This window comes from Trichoderma atroviride, chromosome 6 (assembly GCF_020647795.1).
Source record: "Trichoderma atroviride chromosome 6, complete sequence".
NCBI classification, from domain to species: domain Eukaryota; kingdom Fungi; phylum Ascomycota; class Sordariomycetes; order Hypocreales; family Hypocreaceae; genus Trichoderma; species Trichoderma atroviride.
Window position 1 is genome coordinate 410,074 of NC_089405.1, and position 22,347 is coordinate 432,420.

The window sequence follows — 22,347 nt, forward strand, 5'->3', positions numbered from 1 at the left end:
AATATACGAATATACGACAAGGGAAATATTGTTACAAGGCTAATAGATTTACCGCAAGTCTGAGTAAGTCTTTTGAGTTGTGACGGACAGTTGATAATTCCAAACACCTGGTGGAACTTGCAGGTACAGGTACATGTACATATGAGTCCCGTGTTGTATGTAAACGGGTTGAGTTATTCGATTCTCATATATTGTAAACAACTGAAATGTATTCAAGTCGAATCACCAGAGACTGTATCTAGGAATATAATAATATTATGGTGTAATAGATTATCTGTATAAACTTGATTAATATATCTTTGAATCTGATTTATTACCGATTCCAAGCACAACCCTCCATGGAAATCGTAAGGCGGTGTTGCGGTGTCAGCGCGGTGTAATTCTGTATGCAGTTATGTAAGAGAATGTTACGCCGGTCTAGTAGGTTCCTTTCCGATCAAGGCGAATACTTTGACTTGGTTGAGAGACATATGCTCAGCTTAGTATAGCACACACGCTGTGGCTTATGACGATTCAGCTTTGCGGCAGATCTTTACTAGTCTCGGGGTTTAGGGGATTGGTAAGGCTGTAGGAACTGGATCAACGGCACGTGTCTGCCTTGACAAGGTGCCATGACGCGCCAGTATTACAACAGCAGCTGAAGATATCCCGGTGGATACCATGGAGAATACACAGGCTGTACCTGGCAAAGAACCATATGGAAGGTAGTAGCAGCAGCATGGACTGAGGAAACGGGATTTTCCGTACTAACCTTTTGCAGTTTCTCAGCAATCGAGATTTGCCAGTGGGTACTATGGAGGATACCCAGCCTATTTATACACTTGGTGAGGAATCATGAAAAAGGTACGGAATTTGCCGTCCTATCCAAGTACAATTTCGCGGCATCTATGCAGATCTTCAAGTATGTACATGTACCCCGTTGCTAGTCGCCTGCTAGTAGCCGGCGGGCACGGCGCCATCCGCACAAACACCGCAGCGGACTTCCATCAACCCCCACAAGGCAGCGGGGAGATTCAGCTCTCGGACGCTAATCACGCCGGGAGTCAGCGCTATAAAGAGGAGAGGCAGGTGTGTCGGGGGCTAGAACAGTGCTATGGAATGCAGTGTGGCACACGATGCAGCAAACCGGTTAGCTAAACGGAAATGATCTGCCGAAGTTGGCTAATGTCGCCCTGCACTTCTTATCGAAGAAGCTATATCCATCATTTTTATAAACAATTGTTATAAACCTGCGGGCCGAGACTCAATAACAAGAAAATAGGAAGGAGAGTTTTACGTTACATGCTAGTCATGTATGCTTAGCAATTCTGTATTGTGTCAGGCGTGTCGCTCAGTTCTTGGCTTTTGTACTCCATTGTTGTTGAAAGGTGCTATTCTGTCAACGGTAGTTACCGATTCGATGATTAGAATAGATCTGTATTGACTGACACTTTTCTCCAGTTCCATCTGATCTACCATTAGCTTAGTATAGCAAGTCTTTTACCTTGTTGTCTGCTTTGTGTTACGGCTAGTGTGCGAGGCTAAAAGCTTGTTTTGCTTGTACTACAGGCAGCGGACGTTCCCCGTTGAGGCAGCATTTTACTTGAATCGAGCTTGACATTGATCTTAGCGTGGATGCTAGCTTTCAATTTAGGCATCCAAAACAATCGTAGCGCTGACAAGTTGGATGTGGCGCATCGCTCAAGGCCGAGGGTGTCTAAGAGCTGGAAGAGGATGGCAAGGGATGGAGATCAACCTCCACACACATATCGTAAACCCACTTTTGGTAGGTATAGTTATATAAAGTAATTGGTAATGTACATATTACGTATTTTAATAGCATGTAAAACTTTGACCTATGTTTACTGCTATTCCTAATAAGTTAGTATTATATAATATTAGTATAACTTTGTCTTTACTTCTTATACTTTGAGTTGTATTCTAACCTGTGATTGAATACTTGAACTATTAATAATATTGTAAATTACTCATGATGCTTGTTATGGCTATTATTATTTATAACTATATTACATATATGCCGAGGATTTTAATCGTATTTCATTAGCTGGAAATGTTGAAGTAGAACAACTTGTAAGAGGCAGTGCAGGCAAAAGTACATGTACCGGCATTGACGAATCTTGTTGACTATTGGCCCGGTCAACAAGCCTTACAATTTGTTATATCCTGCTTTTACTAGTTGAGCCTCAGCTCCCCCGACGCATACATAACCAGGTAGTTTCCTCGTTGCACACATCTCTCTTCTTTCATCAACACCACACTCATCTCCTTCTGTTTCTTAGAAACTCGTTTTACATCTATTTTGAAACCGCAACCATGTCTATTCTTGCATCCAAGTTGATCGCTATCAACATTGTTGACTTGCAAGATGGTAGCCATGTCATCACGGATGCCCATTCTACCCCCAACTTTGACCGGTTGGCCAAGCTTGAAGCTCAAGTCACTGAACTCTCTCAGTGGAAGAATTCCATGACCCCCATCATCTCCAACTCCATCGCAGGATCTGGTACTGCGTCCAATTCTGGATCTGCATCAGATTCTGAGTCGGACTCTAACCAATCCATTGGCTCCCTCGACCCAAACTCTCTCATGGTCCGTCATGCAGCTCCACAGAAGAAGTCTACAACCACAGCCAAGAAGAGCAATCTCCCCAAGAAACAAGATACCGATGTCACATCACGTATCATGACCATCATCCAGGGCTACGGCCAGAACGAAGAAAACGACGAAGGCTCGCCCTGGTTGGGTCGTATCAAGTTCGAGCCTCGTGTCCGCAAACATGTAAAGGCGAACGCGCCCATTGAGCTTGTTCTACCCGCTTTCCCTTGGAAGAGTGTCAACAAGGTTGAGAAAGTCCTTGGCGCTGTGCCCGACTTGGGCGAAGAGTTGGGTTTGGGTCGTCTTCAAAACCTCTGCGAAGATATCCAATCCATCTACCCGCCTGGAGCGTATGTCACCGTCACCTCAGACGGCCTTGTCTACAATGATCTCCTAGGTATCTCCAACGAGGAGGTATACGAGTATGGTGGTGCTCTCCGACGAATGGCTGAAGAGAAAGGCTATGATCGTCTCAAGTTCATCCGTATTATGAACCTTTTGGGTCTTACCGACAGCCCGCACATGACCAAGGAGGAGTACTTGGCATGTGTTGATGACTCGCGAAAGATGCTTGTGGAAAAGTATCTCCCTGCAGACTTTGACGCTCGCGATGCCATCCTGAACGACGCCGATATCAACCTGACCTACTGCGGCTACATCATCTTCTTGAGCAAAGATATGCGCCACAGCCCAATCACCGCTGGTGTCACCACCAAGCGAGAATACAGAACGGTCGTTAAGCGAGTTGCGCACGACATGATTACTCGAGGCAAGGTACGTTACATCGCTTGATCTCTCTTTATGACTTTACCTAACTCTTATGTAATAGGCCTTTGCTGCTGTTATCGAAGACCGTCTCCCCGACTACGTTCGCCTTTCCATCCACCGATCTACAGGTCTCAATAAGCTCTCTTTCCCTCTCGTTCCACAGCCCAACCACTTCTCCATGACTCCTTGGCACTGCTGCATTGCTGTTACTGCCAAGGGCCAGTTCCGCACTGCTCACGCCATTGAGCTGCGCGAGACGCACGACGTAATCGAGCAAAACGGTCGACCTTACTACTACAGAGATCGCTCTGATGTGTGGAAGTGGAATGTGCCGGTTGAGTTTGAGTTCTTCTATCCCAGGGGCATCTACGTGAGGGCAAAGACTGCTGAGGGTGAAGCTGCTCCTAAGCTAGGTCCAAACGAGCTTGCCAAGATCAAAGAGCTGGGCAAAGGTTTCTCTCCTGTTATTCCTACAGGTTTTGCTTAGATTAGTTATGTCATGAGTATTAGACGGAAAAGATATCAGAGCGAAGTGTCATGTTACACAGATAGGAAAATTGAAAGTCAAGTTCTTAACTATTCATGCTTTCTCTACGTATAATGGTCCCTTATTTCTTCATACTAACCTAGAATCTTTATATGTGTACTTATTATGAGTAGAGAACTACATGAATAATAATGCATGCTAGCCTAAGTAATATTTCTACTCTAGTAGAAGCATCCGATATTTCTATTTGACGTTATTATCATTCCACCTTATTGAAACAGGAACCTTGCTGCAAATATAAGGTCTCAAACCAATAGCTCAGCATTGAATCTATATAACCATCGGGTAGTATAACTAATGAAATGATTCAGGTAACAAAGTCAATTGATGTTGCAACATGCAATGTGTCGCTTTGACTGAACCGACTAGAATTATATTTATATTGTTCTTTACAAGTCATAACTTCTCTCTGTTCGCCATACGCAGTAATCCTTTTCCCTCGTAATACTCTCATCTTCATTCACACTTTCACTATTTAGTGATATTTACTAATTGCATTCAGATATGCCTGGCCCGACTGAGAGAGGCCCCCATCGCTATTCACCGGAGGCCACACCGAGCCCAAGCCGAGGCCGTCAGTGTACGCATACGCCAAAACATGCTCGTTGGCCTCAAACAGATCCACAATATCGCTGATCCACTGGTTGATCTGGTTCTGATCCGTGCATGGCGTAAAGTTGTTTTGGTCAAAGACGCACGCAAACTCCGTCACCCAAAGCGGCTTCTGATAGGTGTTCCAGTAGTAGTCGATGTCGGCCTGCACGCCCGCCATGTCCGGTTTGAAGATGTGAATGGATGTAAAGTCCCAGCTCTTGGTGAGTTGCTGCTGGTCGAACTGCTTGAGCCAAGACTCGTCCTTCTGGCGACACATAGCCGGGCTGCCGAGCACAGCACCTTTCTGGCCAATGGGGGCAATCAGACTGTTCCACAAGCTAACCCCTATATTGACGTCAATGTCTGCAGATACATCAGCCCCTGAGCAATCAGGCTCATTGAAGCCCATGACATAGGCGGGCGTGGAGTTGAGATGCTCGAATTGTTGCAGCCTCTGAGCGTCTTTCTGTCCATTGTTGCCGCCACCCCAAAGCATAGAAACGGGAACGAGGCCTGCGCCTTTGGGGCTTGAAGGGGCTGGTGTCCAGTCATGCCACCAACTCAAGTGATCTTTCCAAAAGGCGAGAGCGGTGTCGCCCGCCGATCCGGCTTTTCTACCGTTGGGAGTTAATGGGTGCTGGGCCATGGCTGAAGCCAATGCACCCAACAAGAGACAGTAACTTTTCAGGGCCATTCTGTATGATATCGCTTCGGGCAATAATGGTTGTATTTTGATTTCCAAAAGTCACTGCGATGAGACGCAATTTATTATCTGGAGTTCTTATAGACGTCGCAAGTGCCGAGCGCTGTGGTGCGTAAGCTGACAGCTACAAACACCAGTTATGCTTAATCTAGTAGGCAACAGGATCTGTATCCGGCAGCTGCTTTCTTAGGGGCACAAGTTATTCTGGTAGCTGTTTAGTAATACTGAATACGAACAACTCACATTCGTATTCCTAATGGAATAGTAAACAAAAATCGTACGTTAGGAAACTACTTGCTGGTATCTCCTATATGCGAAATTCATCTCAAAAGAAGCGATGTTGCGACTTTCGGTTCCAGAAGGAAACCAGATCCGAGTTTAAGATTGAAACACGATCAACTTACCGACATTCCGCGCAGATTTAGTACCTTGTACGAAACATATCGGAGCCTTCGGTCCTCATAGCTGTGCAAACCGGGTCCACTTTAATATATCTGACATTCAGAAGAAAATAAGGACCGGGGAAGTGGAGGGTTGTATAAAGTCCGGCCGGTACCCGTTTATAAGAGCCAAGTCCACTGTAAGTCCACTTATCCTTCTATTGGAAAGACTGTCACACGGAAAAGTTGTTTGGTATACAGCACTGGCATAAACTAAAGTTAAAACATCAAGCATAAGCGCAAGTCAGCTAGAACGGCAGTGATCGGCACGTATAAGGGGTAGCGGCACTTCAACTTGGACGTTACCATAAAGAGAAGCTTCTTTTCAAGATCGGCATTCGGTCCGAATGACATGCTTGTTGCTGTGAAGTACCAAACGGGCAAGTGTGTTGATACTATAACTTTACGATATCGACGTCTTCACATCATCACACATAGCTTTCATTCACAATTGATGCTAGAGCTGTTTGATGTAGAGTATGTATGTCGTCAAGACTCTCAAAGGCTCTGAAGAACTATACTTGAAGATGGAAATTTGGCAATTAATGTATTAGATATTAAGATATTTCCAGCCGTTATGCATGCGAAAGCCGACGGATATTTCATATTGACTGAAACACCTTCAGATAAGATGCTTGGTAAATGATCGACACGCCCAGAAATGTCGATCCCGAGAATTGTTTATTGCCTATTCAGCCCAATACTATATAGAGCATAGAAATCTCCCCAGATAACCGCAGTTCTTCAGGCCATCTGCCACTCACTCCAAGTATTTCTTCAAAGGGGCTATCAACATGTTGTCTGCATATGCCTTTTCGCTGCTAGTAGCTTCAGCCAGCGCCTGGACTCCTCAGTCCAATGCAAAGGGTCGGTAAAGGCTCGAATCACAGCTAGTCTATTGGACAACCAGCTTACGAATGACACAGTCTTCAGCCGAGATACCGAAGGCGTCATGAGATGGCTGCCCGGCAACGACAAGTTCCGCGGTGTCAATCTCGGCTCGCAGTTCATCATCGAACCATGGATGGCTTCTGATGAGTTCTCAGGCATGGGCTGTGGCGGACTCAACGACGAATGGTCTTGTGTCCAAAGCCTCGGCCAGGATGCTGCTGACGCCGCCTTCCAGAAGCACTGGGACAGCTGGATCACCCAAGACGACATCACCCAGATCAAGAGTCTGGGGCTTAACACAGTCCGTATCCCAGTTGGCTTCTGGATCCGTGAAGATCTTGTTCAACAAGGCGAATTCTTCCCTCGAGGAGGTATTCAGTACCTGGACCGTCTAGTCGGATGGTGCAATGACGCAGGTATCTATGTCATTATGGACCTTCACGGCGGCCCTGGAGCGCAGTTCCCTAACCAGCAATACACTGGCCATGTAAGAGAAGCAGTTTGGTATCTTCAACCTTCCAAGTTCTCAACTAATAGTACATTCATAGGGAGTCTCACAGCCTGGGTTCTACACCGAGGCAAACTACGAACGAGCAGCCGACTTCCTAGAGTGGATGACTGAGCGCATTCATACCAACGCTACCTATGCTTCCGTCGGCATGCTAGAAGTCATCAACGAGCCCGTCCACTCTGGCGATTTCCCCAGCCAAGCTGCTGACATGGTCAACACCTACTATCCTCTCGCCTGGAACCGCATCCGTGATACTGAGAGCAAACTGGGTGTCTCTGACGATAAGCGCCTTCATATCCAATTCATGGTTCGTCCTCCCTAGCTATCAAATCTCTTTAACCAACAAGACAAGCTGACAAACTGGCAATAACAGGCCTCAGCCTGGGGCTCCGGGGACCCAACCAGCGCCCTCCCCAGCACCGACTTCGCCGCCTTCGACGACCACCGCTACCTCAAATGGGACACCAGCGTCACCGCCACCAAAGACGGCTATCTCAACGCTGCCTGCAGCGACAAGCGCGACGACAACGTCATTGTCGGCGAGTGGTCCATCTCCGTCGCCGACAACGTCCAGGACAACGACGAGCTCGGCATCAAGAACCGCTCCGACCAGGCCGACTGGTACCAGCAGTTCTGGGCCGCCCAGGTGCTCGCCTTTGAGAAGTCGGCTGGCTGGGTCTTTTGGACGTGGAAGTGCAACTGGATCACGGGATATGATGATTGGAGGTGGTGCTATCAGTCTGCTGTTGCGGCGGGAGCGATTCCCAAGGACGCGGGCAGCGCGGCTAGCATTAACCCATGTTAAGTAGCCATTGAGTTCACGTTGATATATGAAATGGAAGCTTTTGTGGGCGATTATGGCTTCACTATTATATAATTTGCTTCTTGCATGTAGATGTACCTGTGATATAAGCACAAATATGAAAAGTATCACGAAGCTTTGCCTTTCAAGAGCACATATGAAGTGAAAAAAACCTTTAGGTCAATTAAACAAAGTTAATCTGTCCGAAAAATCTCAAAGAAACCCGTGGGGTGCCTTATCAGCCACCCAGTGTTCAAACCATCGTGTCCAAGTAACGTTTCCAATCTCCAAATCATGGAGTGCCGTTCAAATATACCCACAACTTCTTCTAGCTGTTTAACCACCCAAGCCCAGAAATATGGTATTCCTCATATTTAACCTCTCTGAGTAGTGGAATAGGCTGGATCGCCTGGGCCTTGATCGCCTGGGCCTTGATCAGTTAGGGGTGGATCGGTGGGTAGAACAATGATAACGTAGTGCTCCTCGTCGCAGTATGCGCACTTGTCGGCATTGCCTTTCTCGACCACCTTGACGCATCCGCATGGGCAGTTGCAGACGTGCATTTTGATGTGCTAGAGATGGGTGGCAACGGATGACAATGGATGCCAAAGGAGTTAGAATTAGATTGAAAGCTGAAACGTATCTCGGGAGTGAATTTGTTGCTCTGGCTGCGTTTCTGGAGAAGATGTGGATGAATTACTTCGCATTTTGGATCTTATACTGGGCATCCACGCTCACATATATAGCCACAGCCGGTCGTGAGTCGGACCAGAGATCTAGCTTCGCTCGCACTTGTTCACACAGCTTTGAGGTCACACAGTCTTTAGGCGAGTGTTGAATTCCTTAAGCACAAGCTATAAAACACAAAAGCTATCCTTTGAAACAGTACAACGCCGCATATTTACATGTAATCAGAGTCGAGTCCATCAGAGAAATTTGCGTGGCGTGAACTTGGTGTTGCAATCAGTGCAGCACGATATTAATAAAAGCCGAATTCCCAGCGTCATCTTTGCGATTCACCAAACTCCAAGTCCCATAATCATACCATTATTTCCCCTTCTCTCCCACGCGCACAATATTTTCAGTGCCCAAAACAGCATACCAGAAGATATTCCGCTGCGCTTTGGCTTCGACATCACGCTTCGCTTCGTCGTCTTGTTGAGAACCCTGGAGATCGTTAAGAAAGCGTCCAACAAAGGTACCAACAAAAGGCTTGCGATATAGCTTATACAACATTTCGGACTCGGGACTCCTTTGGCCAGGAGGCTCGGTTGTTGCAAAGTAGCGCAGCGCAAGGGCCAAGGGGAAAAGACCCGAGGCGCCTTGCATCGCACCGGCGGCAGGTTCATACAAGAGGTGTACCATGTGGGCGATTTTCCTTGCGTAGATGCCCGGGTTTTCCATCCTGGGCGGAGGAGCAGTGTAGAATGGCCCGGAGGACTTTTCCGACGCCTGCCCCGGCGAGGTGGCCGGTGTCGATGCCGTGCCTGCGGGCGAAGCCGGAGAGTCGCCACCCAGAGATGGAATACTATCAGCTCCAGGGCTCACAGCGCCGGCCGAATGAGCCAATGTCATCCCAAGGGTGCTGTACAGCATCAGGCGAGCGCCCCAATAGCATCCCGAGATATACACAAGCCCAAACTCAGTGTCGTCTTTGGGCGTGGGTAGAGGAGAGCCGGCAAACGTATAGTCGAACTGCTGGAGAATCGGCCCGGCTTCCTGTTCCCAGATATCTAAGCTTAGTGCAATGTGGTGACAGTTCAGCATCACGGTATGGCGCAGTTCGTCGAAACGCTCGGGATCCTGACAGGCGCGAAGTTCGTCGTAGGCGATCAGCATGAATGGCACATCCTCCAGGATATCAATCAGCTTGTCTTTGGTTGACTTGGGTATATCGCGCCATGGAATTGTTCGCCAAGCGTCTGTGTGAAGCGGGGATTTGGCTCGTCTTCCGATTGACAACATGACCTATTCGCATAGTTAGATCGACTGCAGAGGGAGAAATGGGGGTTAGGATCGCACAATCAGGATTCGACCGTCGACATATAGCTGGTGCGATTGACCAGATACAAAAGATTCCGGGCCTCTGGCCAAAAAGAGAGCCAGCTGGCCCTCTATATGAGCGCGCCAGTCGGGTGCTTTTCCAAAAAATAGCTACATGTACAAGGCAATGCGGTTAGTTCCCAAGATCGTGTTAATCTGCCAAGAGCAGCCGTCCATACCTCGTAAAACTGTAATATTCTGGCGGCGACGATGATGCCGTTGTTCTTGGACCGCTCTGAATGCTTCAATCCCCGGACCATTTCGACAACAGCCTTATTGTAAGCTTCAAAGCCCTGGAGGGTCATTTGGCTGGATTGTTTGATTTGCTTTTTTCTCTCATCAACACCCATAAAGCCCACGCTCATTGCCAGCGAAGCAAATCGAATAGCCGGCTCTTCGTCATAGTATGCCTTGACTGCCGAGACCCATCCGTTTGTCAATACATCCGAAGCCCTGGCTGATAGTAGGTGACCGTAGGGAAGTGCTGTGGAGATTAGTTTGCTAAAGTAAAGCTCCTCTCGAGCTGATCGAGTGAGCGAATCGTGGAGAGTAATGTTGGTGTTGTTGTTGTTATTATTTGCGCCTCTGGTTGAGTAAATCACTCTCCAAGGTCGCTGTTGAGTCACCGATCTTGACGGGATTGCTCCCTTCAAGTGAGGCGTTTGCGATGGAGCTTTGTTAGACTCATCCGGCGTGCTGTTGACCCACACAAGATCGCGTTCATAGCCTCCGCATTCTAGGCCAGACCGTATGCACTGGTGACACGACGGGACGTTTTGATCGCACTGAAAGACAAGACCGAGTTAGCAACACAAGTCCGGCATGGCCATACCACAAGGCTGAAGATGAATGTGTAAGTCGAGCGAAACCTGTTCAAGATGCCACAGATGGACTATAGCAGTGTCTCGCAGTAGTGTTCACGAACGCCTGTTGATGGGGGCGAGTTAATATGCTGGAGCCAAGGCTTCTGAACTTACGCCCTTCTTGCGCCGGCGACAAGTGACGCATCCCTTTGATCTGCCAGGAACGCCCACCATCTTTATCGCCTGCCCTGCTTTCAAATCCCAAAACCTCGGTCTGTGTTGGTGGTTTACGGCCAAGTTTGAGTAGCTGTAGCCGACCCTCGAGCACGCGGCCGCCGCAGAGTGGTTGTATGTTGACTAGTATGGTGGTGATGGATATGCTTTGCTGTCGCGGTGTCTCGGCTCCCCGCTACTCGTTGTTCAGAAATGTCCGGGGCCGCGATGGCTGTGACAAGAACCCGAATAGGGTTTATGCGACAGCAACAGAACAGCTGTGCTTTGCTCCTGCTCCGGTGTAATGTAGGCTGACGGAGGAAGTCCCCTGTCCGCTGCAACCTCAGGGAGCGCGGTGCTGACTGTGCGTTTTTTTCGGCGCTGGGGGGATATAAACAAAGTCTCGAATTAGCGAATCCAAGCCGTCAAATTTATTGAGCAGTCATTATCTATTCGGACGGCGATCTGTCCGATATACTCGTATATCTCATGCGACTCCTCCCCCGCCAAGCCAGCCCCTCACCGGGCTTCGCCTCTCTCGATCGCCGGAGATCAATAAAGATCGAGGATCTCGGACAGGCTCCATGTCCTTTCCTCCTCCTGTGGGTTTTTCGGGATGGGATCGAGGTGCTTACTGTGGGCTGGACTAGTGTAAATGAGCCTTTGAATTCGACACGTCGCAAGCGCTGCAGATCCAAGAGTGATTTCTGCCTACATTTCCTCTGCGACAATCCTGTTGGAGATGGTCCAGATACATATAAGTCGAGCTCCTGTGGGCCCCAAGCTTTGGTGCTAGCAAGGCATACACGAGTAAGCCTTAGGAAAGCCAAACGACAAGCCTCTCTGGCTTCGGCTTCTGGACCCGGCGCCGCCCACACCAGATTGTGTCAGTCGCCAGGTTGGGGGCCAATCATCGGCTTGTGCCATATCATCCTCCGGAACTGCGCCGCTGAAACAGGCTTGGATTCTCTTCCTTCAGCAACCAAAGAGCATCAATACGGCTATTTTAAGGACTCCGAGAATACGGCCTCGGCTTCTGCTAGTGGCTGGTAGTTGTACTACTACCAGCAGTAGTACGACAAGGACTTGGAATTGCTAATACCATCACTACCGTTGATGCATTAGTGGACTCCGTCTCTGCAAGCCACATAACGCAAACAATTCTTAACAACGCGGGGGAATGCCACACGCCGCGGCAATCGGCGGCAGTGAACAGATGTGGCGCGCATATTCGTTTTATAAAGTCAAAAGTTGTCGAGTCAAGCCATGAGGTAATTCCCGGAGCTTTCAAATCTCCCAACATCAGTGCCATGCTACCCTCGTCTTTTTGGGAGCACGTACCAGTACATCTCGTCTCCTACCTAGACGCACTTTGTGACGGTTTGCTAGCTTGTCAAGTCCCTAGCCTAGTACATGAAGCCAGTCGAGAGGGGCCGACTGAAGGATCAATCTTGGACAAATCACGCACGGCCGTACACCGGATTTACACGGCGCCACATGGAAGTCTAGAATTGGCCACAATATCAACCTCATTCGTAATAGTGAAGAGTTCATGATGGCCAGGGTAGCCCAGTCAACGGTGTCCGTGGTTCGCCGACGTGGCTCAGAGTTTCGGGTTTTTATTTCTCTACTTGACAGCCAAGACTGGATCAGCGAGATGGCATCATTTAGGAGCCGGCGCTCGGTACCTAGTTTATAAGCAAGACCAATCGCGAAAAGGGGTTTGCATAGCGCCAAAATAGCACATTAAACGTACGATTCTTGACTCAGAATAGTGGCAGGTCAAGCGTGAGCTTCTGCTATTCTACCACAAGGCTAGCAAAGACGTCCTGCAGGTGGACGAAACGGGCTGCACGCCTTTCCAATCTTGATAACCCCGAGCAGAAGCCGCCGTCTTAGCTTCTGAGATTTAAATGACGGATATCTGGCCAGCCTATCGAACCCGAGTCAGTGGCGCTATAAACGATCCACATGATATCAATCGACCTCGCCAAACGATAGCAAGTCGCTTGGACAAATGGCTTTTCATGGCGTTTGTTCCCCATAAACGATTCTCCAAATTGGTAAATCGAAAAGAAAGAAAAGGAAACAAGAAAAAGAAAGAATATTAACTAAGTGTCTATAAGAGCTTGTTTGGCAGTATACCCTGTACGAAGCACAAATATGATTGCCTTCGAAGATGATCTTTATGGAGATACGAGGAAGATTAATCTAGCAAGACGGGGAATAAATCTCTCAACTAGAGAACTCAGGCCATGGGTGATGTTAACTTGACGGCATTAATGCGAGACAGTTGCTGTCAAATATTTAGCCAACATCTTGCTAGCAGTGCTCTAACAATATGGCTCCGCACGTCAGAGCATCGACAAAGAGTAGAGCCGATATTAAATGGGTTCGGGCCCACCCTCTTTTCAAGCCCATTCATCTGCTGTTCTGTTTGCAACGATCCATTTGCTCTTGGTCACGCATTTCCCTTCCCTTTGCGACAGTTGATGCAATACAACCCTCTTCGCCCTTTGTCAGGATGCAATACTGACATCAACCGCACCGTAAGACGGAGAAGATTTAACCTTATGAGTGGATTTAGGAATTAGGGCGGATACAGACGATCCCCCTGAAAACTCTCCTGCTTTCAGCAATCTCAGATGTGAGAAGTTAATTGTCGGCTCTCGCCATCTTACAAGATGCAAATCGCAAATAAGCAGCAGGGGCCTAGACCTCTGATCTCCTATCATCGGAGTACCGGGTACCCATATCTCGGCTCCGCCTCTACGGAACCCGAAGTAGCTGGTTCAAGCTAGCGGCAAGCATCCAGGTACCACATTCTCAGTGACTGCGCCGTTCCAGAAGCAGTGCTGGGGGCAGCGCTAGACTGGCCGGCGAAACACTTTTTCCGTCATCAAGATTGCCCGAAACTTCAGAGGCGAAGTTACGCATTTTGGCCACACAGGCCTTCGCCAGACCAAGTCTCGCACTCCTTTGCTTGCAGTATTGCCTTTGCCGCAGGAAATCGTCACATCCGCCGAAATGTCTTGGAGGTCTCAAGGAATCACAGGCTCGAACAACATCCCGCTGGGGAAGCCGCGGCATTTTGGCGCCGAGGAGGAGGATGGCATCATCGAAGAACGCGATCTCAAGCGTGGCCGCGATCCTGAGCCTCGCAGCGAGGCCGACGGCCCTCGTCGTCGAAAGAAGCGCAACCGATGGGGCGACGCGTCGGAGAACAAGGCCGCCGGCCTTATGGGGCTGCCGACAGCCATTCTGTCGTCCATGACGAGCGAGCAGCTCGAGGCCTACACTCTGCATCTTCGCATTGAGGAAATCAGCCAGAAGCTTCGCATCGACGACGTCGTCCCCGCGGATGGTGATCGGTATGTGTCTAGCATCTATTCTTCCTGTCTTGATTACATATTCTGACGCTAATACGACATCCCACAGATCCCCCCTCACCTCCTCCCCAGTACGACAACCATGGTCGACGTATCAACACTCGGGAATACCGCTATCGCAAGCGTCTCGAGGACGAACGCCACAAGCTGGTTGAAAAGGCCATGAAAACCATTCCCAACTATCACCCGCCCCAGGACTACCGCAGGCCTACAAAAACCCAGGAGAAAGTCTACGTGCCTGTTAACGACTACCCGGAGATTAACTTCAGTATGATTGCTAACCCTTTAACCCTAACCACTAACCCCCCTCGTCTTTCCTTCAACTTGAAGTACAATCAGACTCTCGTTACTATGCCGACATGCGGTGTCTTAAGAGACTCTGATTTCTTCCGTCGATTGATTGTGCCTATCTAATTCTAAAGTCTCCGATTTCTGTTTCTTTTCAAGCTCAGTTACTAACACATAGCTCTCCCCCAAAGTTGGTTTACTCATCGGACCCCGTGGTAACACACTAAAGAAAATGGAGAATGACTCTGGTGCCAAGATTGCCATTCGTGGCAAGGGCTCCGTGAAAGAGGGCAAGGGTCGCTCTGATGCAGCTCACTCCAGTAACCAGGAGGAGGATCTTCACTGTTTGATCATGGCAGATACCGAAGAAAAAGTCAACAAGGCGAAGCAGCTCATCCACAACGTCATTGAAACTGTACGTCTCTTCCCTATCCCTGTCCAATGCATTTAACACCTACTGATTATCTTTCTCCCATAGGCGGCTTCGATCCCCGAGGGTCAAAACGAGCTCAAGCGTAACCAGCTTCGAGAGCTCGCGGCGCTCAACGGAACCCTTCGAGACGATGAAAACCAGGCTTGTCAAAACTGTGGTAAGATTGGACATCGTAAATACGACTGCCCCGAGCGACAAAACTTTACGGCAAGCATCATCTGCCGCGTTTGCGGTAATGCCGGCCACATGGCTAGGGATTGTCCAGACCGCCAGCGAGGCGCCAATTGGCGTAATGACGCTGGTGGCCGTCCTGCAGGTAGGATCGGAGGTGGCGATGCCGTCGACCGTGAAATGGAGGTACGTTTCCGTTCCCTACACCGCTCTCTTATAGACTGTGATATTGACTCTCCGTTACAGCAACTCATGCAGGAACTTGGCGGCGGCTCAGGAGCTGCCCCTGCGCAAATCGAAGCCGGCCCGAGCAGCAACAATTACAACGGGAACAGCGAAGCGAAGCCATGGCAGAGAGGACCAACCGGCGGACCTGCACCCTGGAGATCCCGCAACCAGGATTCTAACGAAGGAGGCAGTGGAGGACCGGCACCTTGGGCTCGAGACCGCAATCGCGGCCATGATCACAGCAACGGCAACGGCCATAGCAACAGCCATGGTGGCGGCGGCGGCGGCGGTGGTGGTGACAACAACTACTATGGCCACAACAACTACGAGTCGTCCTCAGGAGGAGCAGCCCCTTGGCATCAGCAGCCTCAACACGGAGCTTCGCAACACCAGGCTCCTGGAATGGGTGGGTATCCCAACTATGCTGCGTACGGCGCATACGGTGCTGCACCGGGTATGGGTGCGCCTCCTGGTCTCCCTCAAGTTGGCGGTGCCGGTCTCTCGGCTCCCCCAGGTCTAGGCCCCTTGAATGCCCTCATCCAGCAATATGCAGGATCTGCTCCTCCTCCGCCACCGCCCTCAGGAGATGCTCCTCCGCCTCCTCCAAGCGATCAACCCCCTCCACCTCCGCCCCCTGGCGCGTAATCATCGGCAGCGTATTACTTGGGTAGCTACTGATGCTCAATTACTTGCAACAGACTGTAGTAGGGCATTAAGGTAATACCAGACCTTGACTGACGAATTTTCGACGGATTGTGTTGATTCCAGCTTCTCAAAACAAGAAAAGAATGAGAGAGAGGTACTTACTTGGTCCGAGGCTTAGGGTTTTCATATAACGGCTTCTCCAGACTGTATGGCTTCGTAGTAGGCCTTGTTTATGTTTTGTCCGTTGAAGAAGCAGACTAATCGCACAGGCTCTTGCATTTCCAATTCTTAAAACTCGCTTAATATATGTACCAATTGTAGCTATATGGAACAATGTCCTATTTCTTAGAATGAGTGCGATTTAACAACCGTCGCCAAGTATCCATCAGCGCGTGGGGTGACCCATGCAAAACGATGGTCATTCGTCTCGAGTAGATGTGTATGCGCAGACTCGAGACCTCGTTCAATGATTGGACGCATAAGATCAGTAGGTCTTGACTACAAGAGACGCTACATCGAACGAATTCTCGCCTTGAGCTTTCCATGGCAACACGTTGTCAAGACAACACCATGATACCTACATGATACATGCGCCGGTAGTAGCCCAGCGAATTGTACCTGCCGTGCCATATCAGATGGAGCAAGAATAAGTTTGAAAACTTCGATCCAACTTGGACTGCGGTTGTCTGTCTTCAAGCATTACATTATCGTGACATACGGATACAGCAAGCTTTACACTCTTTTGACGCCTGCATCTTCTATCGTTAACAGAAATAAATGGATCACCAACGGCATTCTGAACACTCAGATCGGGACAAATCTCAAGCTCTCGTCAGGTTAATACCATGGCATTCTTTTGCTCCGCCGCTTAACCCGGTCCGTGGTCGAGGCCTGGAACCTCGAAGGAGACTCAGTTTGTGCTCTTCGTGCTTCAAAAAGTTTCATCGCAACCAGCTTGTGGCATGTTACTGTTGGCACAACTACTGTCACAAATGTGTCGTTGAAATGGTGGATGCTGCGCTTGCCGTTGACTTCATGTTACCCATCCGTTGCTGCGAGATGATGATTCCCCTCGAATGGGCGGTGCTCAAGATCCCGCAAGAAACAGCCGACGCGTATAACCGCAGAGCGATGGAAGTTGAAGCACGAGGGGTGGTCTACTGCTACCAAAATGACTGCAGAGCGCCTATCCACCCACAATTTGTCATACATCAGGAAGCGATTTGCGGCAAGTGTCTGAGCAGCACTTGTGCTCGCTGCAGGGGCGCTTTCCATAGGGGTCTTGCTTGCGGAGATTTACAAACGCCGGATGATCAGAGACTGCACGATCTGGCAGCCACATATGGCTGGGGGAAATGCTATGAGTGCAATAGCTATATCCAGCTCAACCCAGGTCGCAACCACTTGCGTAAGTCTTTTGATATGAGATGACACTCGGGGGCAAAAGAGAGCACTCTTTGTTTAGCTAACGGAAACGAATCAGTGTGTCTATGCGGCGCCGAGACTTGCTTCTCATGCGGCAAAACGTGGCAGGCTTGCGACTGCATCCGGCCCAATCGCAACGCGGTTACAGATGAGCTTGGTCGAGCAATGCAAGCACAGAGTGATGACGGCCGCCAACTTGACCCGATACCGCAGGAACTACGCCTACCACTGGACAAGACGAGGATGGAGGTTTACGAAAACTATTTGACGGAGCGGTTGGAGCGTCATCTTGCCGAGGCAAAGCGCATACGCACAGGCATTGGGGCAATCACTTCGTTCAAAGGTCTCATGAGGTCGGAGCGCTGTAATCATGAGCGGTGGGTTCTTCACGAGGTGCGCTATGAGTATTGCGACCTTTGCGGGCGACAGCCGACGGCTGGCTGGGGGCGGAGTTGTATGTATTGTTTGATTCATGTGTGTATCAACTGCAAAGCTGCCGCAGATGATGGGAATGGGCAGGATGGTGAGGAGGACAGCCAGAGCGAACAAAGTGATCAGCAGGACGAGCAGGACGAGCCAAACGTCGAGCAGAACGTCGAGCAGAACGTCGAGCAGAACGTCGAGCAAAACGTCGAGCAAAACGTCGAGCAAAACGTCGAGCAAAACGTCGAGCAAAACGTCGAGCAAAACGTCGAGCAAAACAACGAGCAAAACAACGAGCAGAGCGAACAAAATGGTCAGCAGAACGAGCAGAACGGCGAGCAGAACGAGCAGATCAAAAAGAGAGAGCAGAATAGAGAGCAGATTGAACAGAATGGCGAGCAGAACAGGCAGATCAAGCAGATCAAACAAAATGAACAGAATAGTAAGCAAAGCAAGCAGAACAAGGAGTGGCGCAAGGAGAGGTCCAGGAAGATGCGGGAGCGCCACAAGCTCCAAAAGCAGATGAAGCGAGACAAGCGGAGCAAGCAGACACAGCCTGAGCAGACTGAGCAGAACAAGTCTATGCGCAATAGGTATAAACTGAACAGGCTGAGGAAACAGAAGAAGCTGAAGAAGCCGGGGTTAAGGAACAAGCAGACACAGACTGGATGGACTGAGCAGACTAAAAAAATTAAGCCGACTCAAGACGTTACGCAGACTCAGCAAGCTACGCAAATTCCGGAAGCTAAGCAGACTCAAGAACCTGAGAAGTCTGAGCAGACTCAGCAGAACAAGTCTATGGGCAAAAGGTGCAAACTGAAGCCGGAGAAGCTAGAGAAACTGAAGCCGCGGAACAAGCAGACGCAGACCAGGGAAACTTGGCAGCATAAGCAGGTTGAGCAGCCTGAACTGACTAGGGAAACCGAGCCGACTGAGCAGAGCAAGGATACTGAGCAGACTGAAGAAACTAAGCAGAATAAGCAGCCTGAGCCGGCTGAATCGACTGAACAGAGAAATACGCAGAGCAAGGAAATTGCACAGGCTAAGCGGAGCGAGCAGACTGAGAAGAATTAATGTATCAGTATGGGATAGGAAGCGGCTGTGACTACGAAGACAGAAACTAAGCGAATCGCCTTAGGCCTGGAGTTTGCTTGATACTGGCTGGGTTTGTATATAGCGAGGCGCATTATTCATAGGAATTATAAGACCTGAAGTCTTCTGCTACTCCTGTGTGACTTGAATAAGAGTAGACAAAGATATGGATCAAGATGTTACATTTCTCCTGGGCTAGATGAGAGATACTGATTGAACTCGATAGTGGCTCTTTCGTTTTCATTTCATTTCATTATCAAAGTTGAAAAGGGGGCAACAGCTTAACCCCCAGAAATGGGGAATCACTTCCACAGGCAGTTGTCCTGGAGGCCTCATCCACTGCATGAGTGATACTGAATGAGCCTTGGCGTGGCTCTTTGTCTCTTTTTCGTCTAATATCAAAGTTGAAAGGGGAGCACAGCTTCACCCTCCGGTTTGGTGTACTACGTCTACGTGCAGTTGTCCTGGAGGCCTCAAGTGCTGCATAAGTGATACTCACGGGACCCAGGAGCGATTCTCTCGTCTCCTTTCATTCCTCATCAAAATTGAAAAAGGGGAACACAGCTTTATCCCTAGGCTTGGTGTACTACGTCTCCGTGCTGTTGTCCTGGAGGCCTCAAGCACTGTAAGATGGGAAATTAAACCGCATTGGCCAAGAAAAGTCGAGTCACAGGCCATGCCTCCTCCTTTGTCCAATCAATATACTGCTGGTCGCGTACAAGGACGTTGCACACAGACTTTGCTGGCGTGCATGAGGTAACAGGCGTAGTGGATTCATGAGAAGGATTCAGACTTTTCCCATTCCTTGGAACAATCTAGTAACTGCACAGCCCATCTTGAGCTGTTGAAAGAAAGATGTGTACTAATTGAGAGAAAAGAGATGATCGTCTGTGTCTGCCTTCGGCCGGATTCCGGTATACAACTACTTGACTGGGACTGGTTCGACGTCTTGAGATGATTTGGTTGGCTAGGCAGGTGGGAACAAGGGCTTGGACGGTTTAGCTGGGCCTTTCGGCAACCTCGGCAGGGCCGCTTGATGTTGAACCCGCCTGAAGCATCGTGGACGGATTTGAATGCCGTCTTCTGATAGATGTCGGCTGTCCTATTGGTGAAAATCCCAATGGCAGATGTGGGATTCACACGCGCAAGACCAAAGTGCCCAGACTGTAACCTTTACTGCAATCTTTTGTGTGTCACGGCAACGCAAACAGCTGCCTGCAGTCGGAATTGGCGCCACGGTCCCCGCGCATTCCGCTGCGGTGTGTCCTAGAAACCATCAAAGCAGAGCCAATGGATCCTGACGTCTGGCGATTCAGGTGAGTCCTGAAAGGAAGAGACTCTGGGCTAGCAACGGTGGAACAGCGGCAGTCTGCGGAACCGAGACTCGGCCTGTGTGTATGTGGACTGACTTGTTCAGCATTAGCCGGAGCGCCATGTGGACTGTCTCTCTTCTGTCACTTTTAGATGCTGCGTGTCTTGCTTATTTGCCTCCGTTGGCTATGCTGCGTGGCTGGCGGGCTTGGGAGTTGCAAATCGTGCTTGGCGGCGGAGACGGGGCAGGGACGGAGCGACAAAGGACAAGGAGCTTGCGTTGGGCACTCGAGCAGTTTGATTGAGGCTTGATGTTTGTTGGCTACGGCACGTGTCTATGTTGGTGAGTTGGATGATGTTCCATGATAGGTGGCTCGTGCGAGGTCTCATCTCAGAGGGAAGGAGCATTGGGACGAGGTCCTTTGTAAGACTGCAACTTCAAGTTCTTACCGCATCTGTGTTACCGCCTGAGGCACCAACTGTAATGTCAAATACCCAGCAGACTCGGCCTGCTTCTACAACTTCTGTCGTCCTCAGACTACTACTACTACTAGTAGAAAATATATCGTCTATTCTTTGCTGACAGATCGAGTGTCGAAGAATGAAACCCAAGTCGGCGTCCCTCGAATCCGTGACCCTCTTTGGGCATCAAACGGGCGATAGATCCGATAGCTCTGGGGCTAAGAGTGGCCCCTGGCCACCGCACAGAATCAGATTCCACAGGTCCCTGCAGGGTTTCGAGTGCCCTTTCAGGCAATGGACACGGGGCCTCGAGGGAGGTGAAACGTCAAAGCTGCTCACGGGAACCTCATGACGCTGTGCCTGGTGTCCCAGACGTACAGACGGTAGCAGTATGTTGCGCTCATTTGCTCGCCTTTGTCGTGGGTTGATTGCCAGTGCGACCTCCTAAAACACGGTGCACTGACTGGCTTGCTTTGACCAACGACGGCAGATCTTGAGGAATCGAGCAGCCTCCGCGGCTGGCCCGGCGCGACGCAAAAGCTGCCGCAAGAAGGTTATGGCCCAAACACGCGAGGGGCGCAGGAACTGGACGCTAGAGCCCGGTCAGAAAGGAGTTAAAATCTACCTGACAAACATATTACAGTATTCCATCCATCTATAGGTGGCTTCAGGGACCCCAGCAATAAGCAGCAGGGCGACCGTCATTTCCGGCAAGCGCACGATGGCTATACAGCACTACTGCTGTGAGGGTTCGTCCCGCATAGGGCAAGGTAAGCTGAGAAAGTGCCGATCTAGCAGATGCAATAGTGCTGCTTCGCACCAGATGAAGCTCCCGAACACCGTTTGGCGCCCTACGCCCGTACGCTGTTGATGTTGGCACTGCCTCGCTCCTTCGGCCATCCTCCCTGAAGGTCTCAGTCTGTCACAGTCACTATGCCGTGGTCCCATGCCAAGCTCTTGGTATCCGTGCAGCGGTTCGATTGGTGGCTGGGCGGGCAATCCAAATTTCAGATGCCCGAGTCCCACGGTTGGCGGCCGCTCGTTGACCTCATTTCCCACGACACTCGGACTTTTGCGGTATGAGCGGCGGATACAAGAGAATTAAGCGCCAGTCGGGCTTTTCTTCCGAAGCAAACGATGCCGACTGGCACGTCTACCGCCTCTTGGAGTCTTGCTCATGCTCTAAATGTGGACTTTTAGTAGCTGACGCATGGCGATGGGCCCTGTCGCGGATCTACTCGCTGTCGGGTCCGCAGAGTGTGTAAAAAAGGTGAGATGATCTAGCGGAGCCTATTTGTGGAGGACGGCCGTCAACATCGACTAAGCCACCGCATCGGGTCTGCTCAAAGGGCTATGTTACGAATGCTTTGGTGCTACAAGAGTGAATAAAAGTCTCCGCGGCTCCCTCGTTTGCTCCCGTTCTTGGCATCCGTGGTCCAAGCTGGCAACGCTCCATCTCGGGTCTTGTTCAATTTTCTTTCTTTTTCCTTTTTGTTAGCTCCTCTCATACCCTCCTCTCATACCCTCCTCTCCCCGACCAAGCCGATTGCTTTTCTTCCTCCCCTTCTCT

At 49.8% G+C, this 22,347-nt stretch overlaps 8 protein-coding genes across 8 annotated transcripts; 4 read left to right on the forward strand and 4 right to left on the reverse strand.

Annotated features, from left to right (window-relative positions):
- Positions 1 to 2,257: 2,257 nt before the first annotated feature.
- TrAtP1_010751 (uncharacterized protein) lies at positions 2,258 to 3,911 on the forward strand. The gene is made up of 2 exons (XM_014092205.2): positions 2,258 to 3,369; positions 3,425 to 3,911. Exons 1-2 carry the CDS (start codon positions 2,314 to 2,316, stop codon positions 3,848 to 3,850), a joined length of 1,482 nt encoding a protein of 493 aa, XP_013947680.2. The 5' UTR covers positions 2,258 to 2,313; the 3' UTR covers positions 3,851 to 3,911.
- Positions 3,912 to 4,385: 474 nt separating this feature from the next.
- TrAtP1_010752 (uncharacterized protein) lies at positions 4,386 to 5,150 on the reverse strand (the record flags this gene model as incomplete). Its single annotated transcript, XM_014092206.2, has 1 exon — positions 4,386 to 5,150. One exon carries the CDS (start codon positions 5,148 to 5,150, stop codon positions 4,386 to 4,388), a length of 765 nt encoding a protein of 254 aa, XP_013947681.2.
- Positions 5,151 to 6,441: 1,291 nt separating this feature from the next.
- On the forward strand, positions 6,442 to 7,854 carry TrAtP1_010753 (uncharacterized protein; the record flags this gene model as incomplete). The annotated part of the gene is made up of 4 exons (XM_066114828.1): positions 6,442 to 6,514; positions 6,574 to 7,025; positions 7,087 to 7,356; positions 7,423 to 7,854. 4 exons carry the CDS (start codon positions 6,442 to 6,444, stop codon positions 7,852 to 7,854), a joined length of 1,227 nt encoding a protein of 408 aa, XP_065970925.1.
- A 371-nt stretch (positions 7,855 to 8,225) lies between these two features.
- Positions 8,226 to 8,414, reverse strand: TrAtP1_010754 (uncharacterized protein; the record flags this gene model as incomplete). The annotated part of the gene is made up of 1 exon (XM_066114829.1): positions 8,226 to 8,414. One exon carries the CDS (start codon positions 8,412 to 8,414, stop codon positions 8,226 to 8,228), a length of 189 nt encoding a protein of 62 aa, XP_065970926.1.
- A 484-nt stretch (positions 8,415 to 8,898) lies between these two features.
- Positions 8,899 to 10,931, reverse strand: TrAtP1_010755 (uncharacterized protein; the record flags this gene model as incomplete). Its single annotated transcript, XM_014092208.2, has 4 exons — positions 8,899 to 9,819; positions 9,874 to 10,005; positions 10,074 to 10,679; positions 10,872 to 10,931. The coding sequence occupies 4 exons, from the start codon at positions 10,929 to 10,931 to the stop codon at positions 8,899 to 8,901; spliced, it is 1,719 nt and encodes a 572-aa protein (XP_013947683.1).
- Positions 10,932 to 11,117: 186 nt separating this feature from the next.
- Positions 11,118 to 12,032, reverse strand: TrAtP1_010756 (uncharacterized protein; the record flags this gene model as incomplete). The annotated part of the gene is made up of 3 exons (XM_066114830.1): positions 11,118 to 11,291; positions 11,546 to 11,702; positions 12,022 to 12,032. The coding sequence occupies 3 exons, from the start codon at positions 12,030 to 12,032 to the stop codon at positions 11,118 to 11,120; spliced, it is 342 nt and encodes a 113-aa protein (XP_065970927.1).
- A 1,905-nt stretch (positions 12,033 to 13,937) lies between these two features.
- On the forward strand, positions 13,938 to 16,064 carry TrAtP1_010757 (uncharacterized protein; the record flags this gene model as incomplete). The annotated part of the gene is made up of 5 exons (XM_066114831.1): positions 13,938 to 14,274; positions 14,349 to 14,567; positions 14,779 to 15,002; positions 15,066 to 15,377; positions 15,438 to 16,064. The coding sequence occupies 5 exons, from the start codon at positions 13,938 to 13,940 to the stop codon at positions 16,062 to 16,064; spliced, it is 1,719 nt and encodes a 572-aa protein (XP_065970928.1).
- Positions 16,065 to 17,069: 1,005 nt separating this feature from the next.
- On the forward strand, positions 17,070 to 19,111 carry TrAtP1_010758 (uncharacterized protein; the record flags this gene model as incomplete). The annotated part of the gene is made up of 2 exons (XM_014092210.2): positions 17,070 to 17,472; positions 17,548 to 19,111. 2 exons carry the CDS (start codon positions 17,070 to 17,072, stop codon positions 18,984 to 18,986), a joined length of 1,842 nt encoding a protein of 613 aa, XP_013947685.2. The 3' UTR covers positions 18,987 to 19,111.
- Positions 19,112 to 22,347: the final 3,236 nt, after the last annotated feature.

Coding starts and splice junctions, on each gene's coding strand:
- TrAtP1_010751 (XM_014092205.2), top strand. CDS start 2,314: ATGTCTATTCTTGCATCCAAGTTGATCGCTATCAACATTGTTGACTTG. Junction 3,370..3,424: donor ACATGATTACTCGAGGCAAG/GTACGTTACATC, acceptor CTTATGTAATAG/GCCTTTGCTGCTGTTATCGA.